Source organism: Ciconia boyciana, chromosome 4 (assembly GCF_034638445.1).
Source record: "Ciconia boyciana chromosome 4, ASM3463844v1, whole genome shotgun sequence".
NCBI lineage: Eukaryota > Metazoa > Chordata > Aves > Ciconiiformes > Ciconiidae > Ciconia > Ciconia boyciana.
Genome location: NC_132937.1, coordinates 22,362,021 through 22,378,718, shown reverse-complemented (window position 1 = coordinate 22,378,718; position 16,698 = coordinate 22,362,021). Strand labels below are relative to the sequence as shown.

Genomic DNA, 16,698 nt, shown 5'->3' with positions numbered 1-16,698 from the left:
ACAGGCATTTCACTGCAGACGGAGAAAATACCCTTGTGAGGCTGACATTTACAAATGGTTCACGACCGTTCATTCAGTTCTGGGAAAATGCCAGAGCCTCAGTGAAAGATTTGCGAGTGTAGCGTGTGGTGAGCGTAAATAACTTTGTTAGGAGCCAATAATACTACTACTAAGAAATACTAAATACATCTGCATAATAAAATTTTTCATCTGCAACTGCACGAAGTATGTGTTTTGACAAATGCTGTAATCCCAGCAGACTTCTGAATTAGGTGCTTGATTGGAGCTTGTGGCAGTGAGTTTGCCACAGGGTGTAGTGTAAACTTCAGTGTAGCCGAGCTGGTATCTGGAGACCTTTGTTTTGCATGCTGGTTCACTTGAAGAGAACATTTCCTCTCTCGTACATCAAGCATGCTTTTGCCTTGTCACAAACATCCTCAGGCTCCTCGATTTGCTTAGTTTTCAAGATTCATCAGTGTTTTGGCCACAGTCTTATCTTGGGTTATATGAGTGTCAGAAACTGTTGACATTACAAAGAATTTAATATTTAACCAAGGGATTGCAGACCATAGGCTGCTGCTCGTGCTATTAGCTCACCTTCTTGTGCCATATAATGCAGGAGTGTCATAACACTACAAAAAGTACAGTATATGTTGTTTTAAAATAACATGTACAGTGGGGAAAGGGCTGAACAATAGAGAAACAGCCTTTTTAATTGGAAATATGCTTGAGCTGAATCTTCTTTCTTCATTTTGATGAGTACATAGAGTTGTACGCTGGCAGCATTATGCACAGGACAGAGTTGTGTTCCAGAAAGATGGGATTAAAGTACATTGTATTGGCAGCAAGGGAAGGGAAGGAAATGGAGGGAGGAACTGTGGTGGTACTTATTTTTTCATGACACAGTGTGTCGTACATAAGTGGGTGCTAGGAGAGTACATGAAACATTTGAACTTTGCCCTGAGTGGTAAGTGATTGCTCCCAGTCAGTCAGCCCTTCTGTGTCCTGCTTAAATCAACAGTGTTTCATAGGAGAATCCCAATCAGATGACCGTGTTCAGGGATATACGTGCTTTTAGTAGAGCTGCCCATGGGATGGCAGATGAAATTGGCTCATGTCCGTGATGTCCTTTAAACTGGGCTGCTAGCAATATATGCAATTAAAAATGCATAATTTCCTAGAAGATCTGTATTCAAATGTCACATTCTAAAGGGATTCTTTGTGAGTGTTTGAACAGGTCAGTTATTCTTTAGTCTACAAATACAAAGCTACACCAAAGTAGTTAAGGGTGATTTTGTGCAAATTTAATTTAAAATACAACCATTATACGTGCATATCTTTATCTTGTTAAACCTAACCTGTACTGGCTTATGACCTATCCTGGTTTGCAAGGATTCCTGTCATGGAATACTTCAATAGAAATTAATTAGCCCTAGGAAGTTGTAGCTGTTTAACTACTATTTTTTAAAAAAGAAAAGCTATTGAAAAAAAAAAAACCAAACAGCAAACAAACAACCCCCCTACAAACCAAAATCACCCCTTTTCCCCCCAAAACCCTAACCAACCAGCTCCCCCTCCCCAGCTACCTGTGCAAGTATCTATCTATATTGTAACAGCATGGTGAAAGCAGTACAGTTTTCTGCTGTGGATGGTCTGACTGGTTATACTAGTATAAGCAATTACATGGTTCTCCTTTTATTATTTTTTTTTTGAACTCATGCTTGCAGAGCAATCTGTTTAAGATGTTATTGCTGCTGCTAGCAGAAATGCCAAGAAGGAACCATGAATGCTAGTTCACTGTACATAGCTGAGTGCAAACCTGCCTCCGCTGGTGATGTGAGCTGAAATGTAAAGCACAGGAATATATGAAATGGGTGGGAACGGTGCAATGTGTTAGACTTGCAACAAGATTTATCAGAGCTGCTTGATGGAGTCCTAAATTATGTCTGCGCAAGGTATCTTTACACTGATGATATACCAGCTGTCACATTAATTACTTTCTACTGGTATATTTTTCAGTTAAACTGTTGCTCAAACTGATATAGTTACATTGGTATACCCATTGTGTGTGTTCAGTAGATCAAATTTCCTAATGCTTTAATTGGTACTTGATTCTGTGGAGAAGACTTTGCTGAAGTTTGACTATGTGTTTTTGTCTTTTTAAGCAGCATAACTGGTTGTAATGGTAGTTTGACTTTACTTTTATCTTGAAAGTGCATAATCAAGATGGAATTTCTGCAGATGTCTCAGCAGTGAAGTGTGAGTATGTGTATGATTAAAATACCTCCCCCTCCCTCTCTCTTTTTCAGCTTTCTGAAACAAAAGTCTTCACTGCTTCCTCTGTTCCAGCTGAGAATCATGTGACTCCTGGACAAAGGTAAGCTGCTCTTCCACATTTTACCTATACCTTAAAAACCTTCTGCTTGGTGAAGCAATGTTAGCTTGTACATATAAAATGTTGAATAAAACACAGAGCAGCCCTGATCAGAGTTTGGTCAAGCTAATTTCAAAATTGCGAAAGCCTTGCTTGCAAATTGTTGGTTTTGTGGGTTCCTGTGTTACCTATTATTGACTACAGAAGTGGAGCCAAACTTACCAAATCCACAAGCATAATACTGAGAAGACCCTGTCTTCTGCACAAAGACTGCTTACAGGTAGGAACAAAAGTAGCTGGGAAGAAAAGTTTTCTGCTGTTGAAAAGGAAGCTCTGGCTTTGCTGTCCAGAAAATGGAAAGCCTGCCCCTGTAGATGCAGAAAGTGTTCAGAACGTAGTGCTTTGACAAACGTGTTAACAGAAAAGCTTGTGTTGGCAAGAAGGTGAATTTCCTGGTAAGCATCACAATTACTTGCCTTAACTGATGATATAGTTCAGATAGAGAACCAAAAATATGGCACTTGCTGCCTTACTTTGCTTGCCTTTGTCTTCACCAAATGCCTGGCCGATTATGTTATGGAATCAGTTGCTTGCATTAGCCTCAGGTCCCAGGAGAGCAGGTTAAAGTTGTGTGATTAAGACTCCAGTAGTTGGATAGCATGAGAACTGAAAGCTAGATGGCCCAACTGTCCCAAACATCCTGATATAGCTGTACTGCTGTACTCCAGACTGCAGCAAAATTTTCCTTATAACATGGATGTGATTTGGAGGAGGCATGGTGTCAGTTGGTCTACAGTTTATATTCCTTTCCTTCTTAAAGGCGATATGCTCACGTGTTAATTGTTCTAATGCAAACATTCTTTCAGTGGATGTCTGTCAAATTATGTTAGAAAATATTTTAGTTCATCAACTCAAATTCTGGTGGGTTTTTTTGTTGTTTGGTGGTGGGGTTTTTTGTTTTTGTTTGGGGGGTTTTGGGGGGTTTTTTTTGGTTGGTTTTTTTGGGGTTTTTGGGTTGGGTTTTTTTGTGTGGGTTGTTTTTTTTTGGGGGGGTGGGTGTTTGTTTAAATTGCCATAAGAAAGGTTTGGGCATTAAGAAATCTATGCTAATGAAAGTGCTGGAAGCAGCTCTTCAGCCCAAGCCTGCAGTATATTTAGGGTAAACTTAAGTCAGAATTTTTGGAGTAGATTTCTTTTATTGTCTGAATGCTTTGCTTTTCCTTGGATAAACCTGTGCTAAACATGTGGTGTAGGGGTTAGTAAGCCGTGCTAAACATGTGGTGTAGGGGTTAGTAAGCCATACTAAATATAAGAGAATTCATGTTTCTCATCCTGCTCAGGTATGTGTGGTAGAGTAATTTTGGATATGTGCCTACTATCTGAGAAACTTAGCTTTTATTTCTGCTGCTCTTGTGACTTCCATGTCATCACATATTCACTCGATTGCTGCATGTGTGACTTTATTCTCTACTGTCCTCATACCCACCCTATACAGAGGTAGGACTTTGATCCCTTGCTCTTTTTAAAGGGATAGCATGATATACAGAGAATGTAGATTATCAATATATATATAATGGGCTTGCAGGCAGGATCTACTTAAACATTATATATCTTTTATGACTTGTCTCCAGTTACTTGGTTATGTTAATCATATAGGTTGGTTATGTGATACATGATGTTATAAATTTGATAATGTTTGAAAAGAGTGCAAAGATAATTTATATTCTAACTGTAGTGCTTCAGCTAGCAGAATTTTACTTTCTGGCAAAAACCTCTATTCTACCTCTTTTTGTATGGCAGATAAGCAATATTTGAAAAGGCTGTTAATCAGTAATAATTCCGTTGCTGGTACGGCAGCTTTAGTATTGCTAGTGCTTTCTTCAGTTTCAGCGCAGCCTAATCATCATGTTTATTCCAGCCAAACTTTTCTTTTTCTTACAGCATTGATTTGGTAACACTGCTTCAAAAGCCTGTGACTTCTACCCAAGAGACAGAAGGCAACTCATTTGAGGCTCCCCAGCAGCAGACCTTTGGCCAAGCCCTAGTCTTCACAAATTCTCAGCACAGCACCCAGATGGCATCAGGAACCGGCAGCTCCAGTGCTGTAAACTCTTATTCTCATCAAAGTCTGGTAAAATTATTTTATGCTTTCTAAATATTCTTCATGAGTAAATATTTCAGGTTAAACAACTTTTTCAGTACTGGTCATTTAATGAGATGTTTCAGTATTTGTAAAATTCAGGTTGCAAATGTTGAAGGAGTAGAATTAAGAGTTCCATTCCTTCCATTCACACACGCGCAAAAAAAAAAAGATTACTTTTTTCTGGTTTTGCTAAGTAGTTGTTTCTCAGTTTACATGAAGCACTTGTAATAATTTTTGAGTAGAGAGCACATGTGTTTACTGCATGCTGATTTAAGATGAAATAATTTGTTTATGGTGAAGAGTTCTATGCCAGAAAACTATGATGTGTTATTTCCAAGCACACATCTGACTGCTTTTTGTGGAAACCTGCCTATTTCCGAGTCAATTTTGAGGGCTTGAAATTGGGTACTTATATTTATTCTCTGAAAATCAGTTCAACTATTAGGAAATATATGCTATTTTGAGATGCATGGATTCAAGTAAATCAGTATTGTTGCAATCACAGTGGTGGAAGTTGTATTGGTGATAATCAGAGAGGATCTGGCCATATGCTACAACTGCTGAATTTTTTTATTGGTCATTTATTAGTAATCTAGGGCTGAAGAGGTTTTAGGTGCTGCCAAATAGCAGCTGTAGGCATTGACACTATGGTTATGTTCAAATTATTTATTAAATACTTAACTCCACTCCTTCCCCTCTTCTTTTTTTGTCTTTTGGTAGTCTGCAGTTCTTTGTTCTGGCTTTGGAGAACTCGGATCCTCTAAATTGGCAAACTCTACTGGATCCCAAATGTTGGACCAGTTGAAATCTCCAGGATTGGGTCAGTTTACCTCTCAACAAAACAATGGTAGCTCTACCACTGCTACCACAACTACTACATCGTCCTGGGATCTAAAACCGCCCATTACTCAGTCCTCAGTCCTTAGTCAGTTTGGTAAGCGCTTTGACACAGCTTTCTCTCTCTTTCTCTCTCTATTAGCCCCTACTGTTTCGTAATGCCAGTGACAGTTTAAAATGGCCTTAATGAAAGACTTTTTCTAAAAAACATAATCCTAATAATAGAATTGGTTACAACATTGTAAGAGTTACACTTACTTGCTGGTAATAGACATTACGAGTATATCACAAACTAAGTTTTGATAGGCTTAAGCCTATCCATAAATGTCATTGCATCTTTAGAAGTCATTGAGCCTTCATGTAATGACATCTTTGATTTAATGTGCTTGAATATTTAAGTGGAACTTGGATGTGACTTTGTTTCTCAACAAATCCTGGAAAATACTTATTTTCATTGTGCCTATGCTGCTTCTAGCTGAGTATATGATTGTACCATGTTTTGTCTTTTTTTCCCCAAATTTTTCTCTTCCAACCATTACATGAATTTTGAATGAGCACTATATAATTTCTTCATAACATGGATCACATCTGAGTGTGTTTTCCCTAGTGTGCTGAGAATGATGCAGGTTACCCATTTTGTCTATTCACAATTGTATGGATTTTTCATTTGAGTAAAATTAGTAGAAACAGTGAAAATGACACAAACTTGGTTTTTGCAGTGTAGTTCCTAGCAAGATTCTCACTGTGAAGAGTGATAGCTCTTGTATCTCTCTCATGTATATGTTTCCAGATAGATAAGCAGCCAGTTTGGTAGCAGTTATAATCTTGTACATGCAGCAATTCAAAAACGAAAAGATGTTTACGTACATTAAAGTTGCTTCTAATGCGCTTTACCAACTGAATAAAAAAACCTTCACATTGCAAATGCTGTGGATCTCTTACGTTTGTTGACTAGTGCTCTGAGCCACTGTATGGCTTTCAGCGTCTGAAAAATATGAAAGGGGAAGACTTGGAAAAAAACTGTCAGTGTCCACTGTCTCTTGACTTTCAGCCAGATTGAGATGGTAGATGACTTCCTATTTGTGTTGAAATTCTTCTCCTTTGTAGGGGCAGGAAATCCTAACTCATAACACCTCTAAACTGCAACTCCAGACCCCTTGGAAGTAATCACATTTTATCAGCACAGTTAATTGCAGTGAAACTTGCAGTGTTTGATTAAAATAATCCATAACAGTGTTTGAGGACTAATGTGTGATAATGTTATGTGACTGTATAGATAGCTTTCTTCAAAACTATGAAAACAAACCTAAATAATGCTTGCCCACAGCTGTTTAAAGTAGAGAATATCAAATGTTGGCCTTATTGCAGTGTTAATGTTCAATGTGAAACTCATCTGATGTCTGAAAGAGAGTTTTATAGCACATGCTATAAAATCACAGCTGTCAAGTATGTCACGTCACCCAGATTCTTTCATAAAGAGTAGAAGCATGAAGAGCAGAGTTTAATGCTTTAATTTTGATATTTCTTTTTCCCAATGCTGACCAGACTTTAAATCCCAGCCTGAACCATCCCCAGTTCTAAGCCAGCTGACCCAGCGACAGCAACAACAAACGCAGGGAGTTCCTGTTCCTCCTCCTGGGCTGGAGTCCTTCTCCTCCCAGGTGAAACTCCGAGAGCCATCGCCAGTAGACACCTCTACAGCTGTTAGCAAAATATTACAGCTCCCCACTATATCTATGGATAACCAGGCAGTGACTGCCCATCAAACCCAGCAGAAACAGATAAAACCACCAAAACGGAGGATAACTCCAGCATCCAAGGTGGGTAATTGAGTGGTGTCTTGTCCTTAGTGAATGTAAAAACATACAAAAGCTTGTATCAGAAATAGTGTGGCCAGCAGGACTCGGGATGTGATTGTCCCCCTGTACTCTGCATTGGTGAGGCTGCACCTCAAATGCTGTGTGCAGTTTTGGGCCCCTCACTGCAGGAAAGACATTGAGGTGCTGGAGTGTGTCTCAAGAAGGGCAACGAAGCTGGTGAATGGTCTGGAGCACAAGACTTGTGAGGAGCGGCTGAGGGAACTGGGGTTGTTTAGCCTGGAGAAAAGGAGGCTGAGGGGAGACCTTATTGCTCTCTACAACTACCTGAAAGGAGGTTGTAGCAAGGAGGGTGTTGGTCTCTTCTCCCAAGTAACAAATGACAGGACAAGAGGAAACGGCCTCAAGTTGCGCCAGGGGAGGTTTAGATTGGATATTAGGAAAAATTTTTTCACTGAAAGGATTGTCAAGTACTGGAACAGGCTGCCCAGGAAAGCGGTGGAGTCCCCATCCCTGGAGGTATTTAAAAGACGTTTGGATGTGGTGCTTAGGGACATGGTGTAGTGGTGGACTTGGCAGTATTAGGTTAACTTTTGGACTTGATGATCTTAAAGGTCTCTTCCAACCTAAATGATTCTATGATTCTATTCTGTGTATAAGTTGCTAGGGAGAAGGAGAGCAAAGACCATGGTATATTTCTTGTTTATAAAGCAGGAAATTCTAAGCTGGATAGTTTTAGGTCCAAAGTACAGTGATGTTGTCTTTTCCAAGCACATATTTGATTGCTCTGTGTGGAAAATGACTGTTGCTAAGTGATTTTGGACTGACTTAGTAGCCACAAGATGAATGTTGGCTGAAGGGGGATGGACACGGGTGACACTTTGATATTGTAGAATAGTATGGCTTACTCTTTCGGCTCCAGATCAGGGCACAGAATCAATGAATTAATTTCAGGTTACAAGAATATAGTTAATTTATGTGATGTAAACTGGGGGGTTGTTGCAGATCTAGTTAGCAGTGAAGGCTGAGGCAGTAACTGAAGAAGCCTGTGTAGTTAAGGGAGGACAGGGTGTCAGTTACTGGTATCTTTAATACAGATAGTGCATGCAAAGAATTACGGCCTTTTTTTCCTCCTTTAAGATTCCTGTCTCTGCAGTGGAGATGCCTGGATCAGCAGATGTGACAGGGTTAAATGTTCAGTTTGGAGCTCTGGAGTTTGGATCAGAGCCTGCACTCCCAGAGTTCGGATCAACTTCAAGCAGTGAGAATACCAGCCAGGCAACCAACAATAGCTTGTACTCAAAATCTGTAAAGTACGTGCAAGTTCCCCTTGTGCATTCTTAAATGTCTTCTTTAGGGGGTCAAGTTTGTGCCAAAAACATCAAGGCACAGTTACCATGTAGTGGGAGGGGGAAATATGATGACTTGTAAGGCTGTTTTCTGTGGATGGCATCTTAAAGGAGAAATTTCTTTTCTAATGACAGTCAAAATCTCCCTGGATGGGTCAATTGAAGCTGGAGATGACATGAATGTAAATAACCTTATTATAAGTTACCCTTTATAGAATTGCTTTCTCATGTTTAATTGTCCTGATTTTCAAATTTGTTTGAGGGTTTTTTCCTCACAACCTGAATTTTTCTGCTTTTGATCCAGGAGAGATGACCCTTATACCATATATGTGTGTTAGTAGATTGGCACCAGATTACAGATCTGATGCTCCTATGGGATGAGAAAAGAAGCCAGGCTTTCAGTATGCAGAAGCTCTTACTGAAATGCTAAAATAGCCAATGATAAATGCCAACATACCAGTAACCCATTTTTTCTTCCTTATTCATTCAAAAATTGGCTTCATTAAAAAGCTTCCTGAAGTTAATTCAGAAATACTAGTAAAAATGAACTTTCACATTAATTTCTGGTTGTATAAATGATTTAAGCTGTTTAGAAAGTAAAACTCTCCTGCATGTTTTAAAGTATTTTTTCCTCTGCATGGTTCATTCTGTTAGACTGCTACTGTAACGCTAGAATTCTATTGTAAAAAGAGACTGGGTGTTTCTTGTCATATAATACCAGACTTTATGGATCTAGTTGTTTAAAAAAGAGACATTATGTTCATTAATTTATCCTTTGAGAAGGTGGAAATAACATGACTGAAAAGTGCTGGTGTGTAAACTCTTGTTTTGGTTGGGCTGGCAGGAGGAAGGTGAATGGTGCTTAGTGCAGCTGATGGTTTTGAAGCAGAGATTACTGGGGACCAAAGCAAAATTACATATTTTTTCATTATTAGATTTAATTTTTTTTTAAGTATAAATAATGTAGATTTGACTGCATGTTTAAGGTAGTTCTAGATAACTGTATAGGAGCTGATATTTTCATGAAGGTGTTTGAGATGTCATTTACCAAGATGATAAATAATTTTTACTTTTTCCAGTGATCCTTTGAATACCTCTTTGCCAATATCCAATACAGTACAGGAGTCCACCTACACAACCTCTGCCATCACCTCTTCCAGTCTGACTTGCTCATCACAGAGCACTAGCCCAGTAACAACAACTTCCTCCTATGACCAGACTTCTGTGCATAGTAGGATAGCGTACCAAAGCTCCATGGCTCCGTCTGAATCAACCCCTGTTGCAGTTACGGTGAGTGAATTTCAGAAATAAGACCTTGAAAAGGTGGAATATTCTTATCCATCTTAGACTTGCATTACCCTGCTGTGTTAATAACTTTTAACCAAGCCAAGTGGTATTTTTGATTCCCAAGCCCACCCTGTTATTTGTTTTTGCTTTTCCTATTGTGTAGCCATTTTTGACCATACTGTATTTGGGATATAAGAGCTTCTGATTTTATGGGGTTTGACATCTTAAATTGCTGATTGGCCTTTTTTCTTAGTAACACTTAACATTCTACTTGAGTTTCCTTCTCTGAAGCTTAGCTTTTAAAAAAGGAACTTTGTATGTAAAAATTACTCATGGTATTTTGCCGTAACTTGACAGTTTTTATCTCAAGGTATATTATTTAATAAATTTTTATGGTACCTATAAAATGGATCCCAAACTGTTTGTTTTTTAAATTTATTAAATTTTTATGGTACCTAGAAAATGAATCCAAACTGTTTGTGGCCTCTCCAACATTACTCTTTTTTTGGATTTAAACACCAGTGGGAATTAGTTTTCATGTTTCATTTTAAAAAGCATAGGGAGAGGTCTAAACTAGGACAGAGAGGATCTCTTTTGGGAGATTCAAAAGCACCTACTCTCTTTGTATATGGAATGTAGGTTTGTTTTAAGATAACTTAATTTGTTAAATGTTTAAGGAACTTGTGAGAGTTTGTAAGTTTGTTTACTTCTGGCCTTTGTTATGTAATGGCTCAGTCACACTTGTCTTCTGTACTAGCTCGTATGTACTGGTGAGGATCAAGCATAGACTATCCACTTCTGTACTCCAGCGTTATCCAAAAAACAACTGGTGCTTCTCAAGTCTTATCTTTCAATGGAAAAAAATTGGCGTCTCTGTGTAACTTGGATAGTTAAAATTGTGAGTTGCATTAGATCAAAAGCACAACCATTTCCTATATGTTAATGCAGTTCTTTCATATTGGTGTGAACCTGAAGTTTGTTATATACAGTACATGGGAAGGTCTCCTGCTGATGGGTGTAGTATGGGCAGTGTATGGGATTCTGTATGTTCAGGACACTTGGCACTTGAGACAGCTATTATGTGGTTTTGTTAAAGGCAGTGAAAAGTTAATTTTCTGCCTTTTTTGGCTTTAAATTTAGAGTGGATATAGAATTTTGCATGAAGCATGTTCGATGTGTGATTCAGTCTGAAAATTTAATATACCTCTAAGATGATGTACTCATTCATTTCTCCTTTGTTTACAGAATGGGCACAGCGGTGTTAGAACACAGGCAACTCTTGACAGTAAGTTTACAAAGCTTGGTTGTGCACAGGACTTCCTGATCTTTCCTTACTACTTGCTGTGTGCACAACTGTAGCAGTGACACCTGGTTTAAGACTTTATATTGTTCTCCCTGATTAATTTTTAGCCGACCCATTTGAGTTTATTTTGTACTTGCATAGGATACACTGCTTGCTTCTTGACTAAAACTGAAGTATGAAAGCAGCCCTATTAAATCTACAAACCTAAGCAGTCTTAGAATTAGAGACGCTGCTTTGCTGCTGCTTTTCCTTTTGAATTTCCCTGCCAAAAATTATTTAATATGAAATTAAAATGAAGTATAACATTACAAATTAATATAAAATTTCTTAGCAATTCTTCCAATTCTCAGCTGGGAAGCTGCGAGTAGCATTTAGCTGTAATGGAACCAAGTCACATTCTTTGAATGCACCTCTCACTGAGTATAGTGCTACTCATGCCCTGTTACAAGGCCATGGGGAATAAGGGTGACTAACATCCTCCCTCTGCCGAGTAGCTTGCTGCCTTGCAGTGGAGTAACAATAACAGTACTACTGGCACTGATACAGGCATTACTGTTATCTTCATCTTGGCCTGTTTCTAATGTGGTATTTTACTTGTAGCACTCCTACTGCTCTCTTCCTGGAGTTAAAATAATTGAAGTATAGTATTCACTCTTCTGACCTTTATGTGCTGCTCTATGGAAGTTTTCAAGGGTAGCAGTGTGAATTAACATCTTTTGGAATTCCAACACTTCCATTTTAGGTCTATCCTCCTCTTAAACATCTCTTCAGGTAGGTCATTAGTGGGGCAGCCTTTTTTTGTTTGTTTTTTAATACTTCTGAATAGAAAGAAGTTGAGTATTCAGACCTGTAAACAGTGTTTTGTTAATGCCAAGTTCAATTCAAATGAGCAGGAGGAGTGTATACGCCCAAAGAGTTACCACTTAAAAGATTGTTATATACAAAGACAATTTTTCAAGTGGAAAACTTTCTTACTCTTATGTACAGAATTAATAAACAATTTATGAAATTCACTACAGGACTTGTCTTTCTGCCATGGAAAACAAAGATCTGAGAATTCTTAGTATTTTTGTAATTATTCTATAACGGCTTTTAGTCCCTTTTTCTATGCCAGTTCTCTTTTGAGAACACTTCTGGGTTTTTTCCTGTATCTCAAGCACATAAACTGGAATCAGTCGTCTTCCATGTATCTATTTCATGCATCCAAACAATTTTGAAATTCTCTCAACTTTTGAAAGTATTGACCTTTTCCCTTCTGTAAGTGCTGGTAATATTCTTAGTTGTTCATCTCTCATCATTGCTGCTGTTGTCCTTTAATATCCAGATCTCATGTTTCCTAAACCCTTAGTTCAAAGCATGACTGATGTGTTATAATTCTGAGCATCTTACTTGTCTCCTGGTTTTCTTTGTCTTGCACACTGTGTTCAGGCATCTTGTAAGAAGTCTTAATAAAGATGGTGATTCTGTCCCTTATATTGAGGACATCTACTTTTAATTCAAGAAGGGAACCCTGCTCTAAATGTATTGAGAGTTGTAAAAGTTATTTACTTATTTTTATATGAATCTTGCCAGGAGGTATCAGGCAATATAGTTGCTGCCTTTGTAACTATGTCTCTGTTTGTCACTTGAATTTCCTTCTCTGTTGTCAGTTACCCTCATGCTTATTGCCAAGGCCAAGACCTCTTGATTTCTGTTTGCATAGCACCCAAATCAGCAACCTGGCTTGGGTCGTTTAGCGAGGAAACCAAACCAATAACATGAACAAACTGTGATGCATAACTTCCAAGCGTATATCTGACTTCCGTTTGGTGCCCATTCTAAAACTGTCCTCACATGCATTGCAAGTTAGTGATGATCCACTGGTGTTGTGGTTTAACCCCCAGTTGGCAACTAAGTACCAGGCAGCCGCTTGCTCACCCTTCCCCCTCCCGGTGGGATGGGGGAGAGAATCGGAAAAGCACAAGTAAGAAAACATTTAATAATTACAATTTTTATTATTATTATTTTATTTCAATGAAAAAGAAAATAACAGGAGAGAGAGGGAGGAACAAAAACCCAGGGAAAAACAAACAAACAAAAAAACCCCATAAGTGATGCAGCCGCTCACCACCTGCTGACTGACACCCAGCCAGTCCCCGAGCATTGATCGCTGCCCCCCCTCCCCGGCCAACTCTCCCCAGTTTCTATACTGAGCATGATGCCATATGGTATGGAATAGCCCTTTGGCCAGTTTGGATCAACTATCCTGGCTGTGCCCCCTCCCAGCTTCTTGTGTGCCTGGCAGAGCATGGGAAGCTGAAAAGTCCTTGACCAGTGTAAACATTACTTAGTGACAGCCAAAACATCAGTGTGTTATCAATATTATTCTCATACTAAAATCCAAAACACAGCATTATACCAGGTACTAGGAAGAAAATTAACTCTAGCCCAGCTGAAACCAGGACAACTGGGTAATGGTCTCTGGTGTGGTACGGAAGCATTGCCCAGCAGAAGGCAGGGCTCAACTCTCTCTCTCTGAGTTGTATTGGTGGATGAGTGCCTCTAATTCTTTTGCAGGGCAAGAGGTAAGTGTAGAAACAGCTGGGAATTATGTTGGGCAGTAGAGTTCTTCAGTGTCTTATTACAGTATAGTGATCCTTTGGAAAGGCACATCTATGGTAAACAAGTTTTACTCTGTGTAGCCTAAAAAGTAACATTAAAGCTAAACACTTTTTGTTATCTAGGTCAAATAAAGTCAGTATTTGACAACTCTTTAACCATTAAAAATGCTTAATGCTGTGCTCAATTGTGGCCTTTTATTGTAGCTTCTTTTATTCTACTGCATTACACATTTGACTGAGTACTCCAAACTGATAAGTTATATCTGCCCTTGTACTCCAGCAATCTCAGTCTTGATCATCAAAGGTGATCATCAATAGGCTGGAATGAAGAAGCAGAGCTGTAGGTAAACGTAGATTTGTACAGTGCCTTGAAAAGTGCAAATTACTTTTGTTTGCGGAACCAAATGCAAGGAATTTTAAAATGAGGATTGACTTGTGAGCAAAAGCTAGTAGCCCAGATAGTGGGAGGTGAAGTGCAGAAGACTGTAGTTTATTACACGTGTAGCAGTGAAAATTATAAATCTATTGTAGGTGAAGAACTTAAAGGGAAAAAATGATAGTTCTGTTGCTGTTTGATTTTTCCTTAATAGCCAGATTGCTTGATACTGTTACTGGTTCTTAATGGTCAGGTTTTTGTAAACCAAGGGGAGAATACTACTGTGTTCCTGAATCCAGGCTGGGATGTCAGGTATGCTGGAATTTGTCTTTGAATGCCTCTCTTTAACTTGTTGCAGCTACTTCATCAGTTCCAGTGCCTAAGACAGAGCCTTCTTCCTCATTGCCTTCTGCTGGTGCTCTGCCTAGCGTGGTATCCACCACTGCTTCGCTTCTGCCTTCAGCTTCACAGCACGTGGCAACGTTGCCCAGCTTGCCTCAGTCCAGTGATTTGGCCAGCAGCTCACTTTCCCAGTTAAGCAGGTACAGTAGGAGTTGTGATAAACTGAAAGGGGTTCAATTCTGGGGAAAGGGCAAACATAAGGGTGATTCTGTATGGGGGCTGTCACACACCAGGGTCCTCTTTTCTTGACATTAACTGGAAATTAGGAGAGAGATTCAGAAGAGAACAGGATGTTTCTGGTTGCAAAGTATGAGCTCTGGGCTGCCTCTTAATGATAGAGCAGCTACTGCCCTCAAGTTTTTGTGGTATATAAACAACTTTGTGTTTCAAGGGGCTCTTGCTTCAATCATGCCAGATAAATTAGCTATATTGATTCCCCCAGTTTGTTTTTCCTACTTTGTCCACAGTGCCTGCTGTTTGTTTAGTGTATGTTTGAAATCATTCCTTAACAGTTCACTTCCTGGCTAATTTTGAAATATTGTAGTTTCATTTATATTTGTATTTCTTAAAATTAAAAACCAGAAATAATTCCACAGGGAAAGTGTGTATTTTTTCTTTTTCTAAGACATTTTCTTAAGACACTTTGAAATACCAGATTGGTGTTCCTGGAAGTGCATTTAGCACAGCTTAGCTCATTTGCGCTATCTGTCTGATTTTCTCAGTGCCTGTTACTTGAGCTTCGTCCTCAGGCGGGTGATGTCCTGAGGCTATACGGGTTGAGTTATATTTTTAATACTTACCTTTGTATTTCTTACATTTGTTAATGTAAGAAACTAATTTGATGGGATATCAAGTTTTCCCTGTTTCACAGCTAGGACATGGTTTATTCTCTTTTAATACACTAGTGTTTTCTGTTGAATAAAATGGTAGACATTTCAAATAACATGAATGGAATAATTCTTGTTAGAAATATCATCTCCGCACATTTGTTTGTAGAAAAGCTGTGTGCATTGGTAGAAATTTTAGTTGGAGGGCTGATGCTGTTGGGCAGATACCAAGTGCCATGGAAAGATGATTCCTGAATTCCAAGCACGTCTGACTTGGTTGTGCTGGCGGCTCTTGTCTGTGTGTCTACCGTAGGTCAGATGGTGAATTAAGGCTTATTAGAAGAGCTGGGGAGAATGGGTGAGGGAGTGGTTTAAAACTGTATGTTGGACTGAACTGTTTCTTTCCTTGCTGCCTGCAGTAGTGTCATTGTAATTCCTGCAGATGGGGAACAGTTTTAAAGAATTGAAGTAAAATTAATCCCCAAGATTTATTCTGGTCCCACACCTCGAAGAGCTGCCAGAAGTGTTTGCCCTTAAATTAGGGCATATAATTTAGCCTGCAGCTTTGTTATGAAAACTGCTGTATTTTCTTGTGGCTATTTCCATAGAGAATACTGAAATACTTGTTATGGTTCGGATCTCTCTTGCTTCTGATTTCACATGAGGAGGGGCTTTTCAAACACCAAACCATACATACTTTTTAATGGCTTTTTTTTGTTTGCCTTTGTTCAGTGTTCATTGTGTTTATTCCATACTGTACTGTAATTTGTTCTTGTCCTTGAATATAAGGTATAACTTTGTCAGTGTAAATGTTTAAGAACTAGTTTCAGTCACCTTTCAGGGAGACATTTAAAGATCTTTGGATTACAGATGAGTGTCAGTGCTACTGTTACTGCCAAAAGTTAACAGGCCTAGTCAGCTAGGCAAAAAAGATGATGCTAAAGTAGAGTTCCTTCCTAAAACAAAGTTATCTGCAGATGTTTTTCAGCAGGTAATTCTTTATTTTCATATTTTACAGTGTATGTATAAAACTGAACTGATAGTTCCGATTCATATTTTCGAAGAGGAAATGGCTTTTGGTGGGGTGTAGTGGTATGAACTGGCCTTGATTAGATTGCCAGATTCTGTAGTAATATGGCTAATTTTTGGGCTTTCACAGATGCTCTTCATTTGCTGGGTTTTTTTGAGCCCTGTCTTTTGAGAGCGTGTTGGGGCTTTTGGCAGAGTTATGGGGCAAATACCCTGCAGTTCTAATTGATTGAACTAATGTTATGCAGGTTAAAATGTGATAAATACCATAGTGAGTCAAACCAAAGCACTGCCTCACCTAATTAATACCTGTGCCTGGTGGCAGGCAGCAGCAGTTCCTCAGGGAAAGAATGA

General features: G+C 38.9%; 1 protein-coding gene and 2 non-coding genes across 8 annotated transcripts in view; all 3 read left to right on the top strand.

Annotated features, from left to right (window-relative positions):
- UBAP2 (ubiquitin associated protein 2) overlaps positions 1-16,698 on the top strand; it is a 69,533-nt gene that overhangs the window by 32,267 nt on the left and 20,568 nt on the right. For all 6 annotated transcript variants that reach the window (XM_072858735.1, XM_072858734.1, XM_072858732.1 and 3 more), the window contains 8 exons: positions 2,310-2,377; positions 4,316-4,505; positions 5,238-5,451; positions 6,900-7,174; positions 8,312-8,484; positions 9,600-9,810; positions 11,053-11,092; positions 14,445-14,628. In XM_072858735.1, coding sequence (XP_072714836.1) covers positions 2,310-2,377; positions 4,316-4,505; positions 5,238-5,451; positions 6,900-7,174; positions 8,312-8,484; positions 9,600-9,810; positions 11,053-11,092; positions 14,445-14,628 — 1,355 coding nt within the window. The remainder of the gene's footprint in view (positions 1-2,309; positions 2,378-4,315; positions 4,506-5,237; positions 5,452-6,899; positions 7,175-8,311; positions 8,485-9,599; positions 9,811-11,052; positions 11,093-14,444; positions 14,629-16,698) is intronic.
- Positions 4,827-4,908, top strand: LOC140651531 (small nucleolar RNA SNORD121A). The gene has a single exon (XR_012042426.1). It is a non-coding gene; the product is annotated as a small nucleolar RNA SNORD121A (small nucleolar RNA).
- LOC140651529 (small nucleolar RNA SNORD121A) lies at positions 7,911-7,995 on the top strand. The gene has a single exon (XR_012042424.1). It is a non-coding gene; the product is annotated as a small nucleolar RNA SNORD121A (small nucleolar RNA).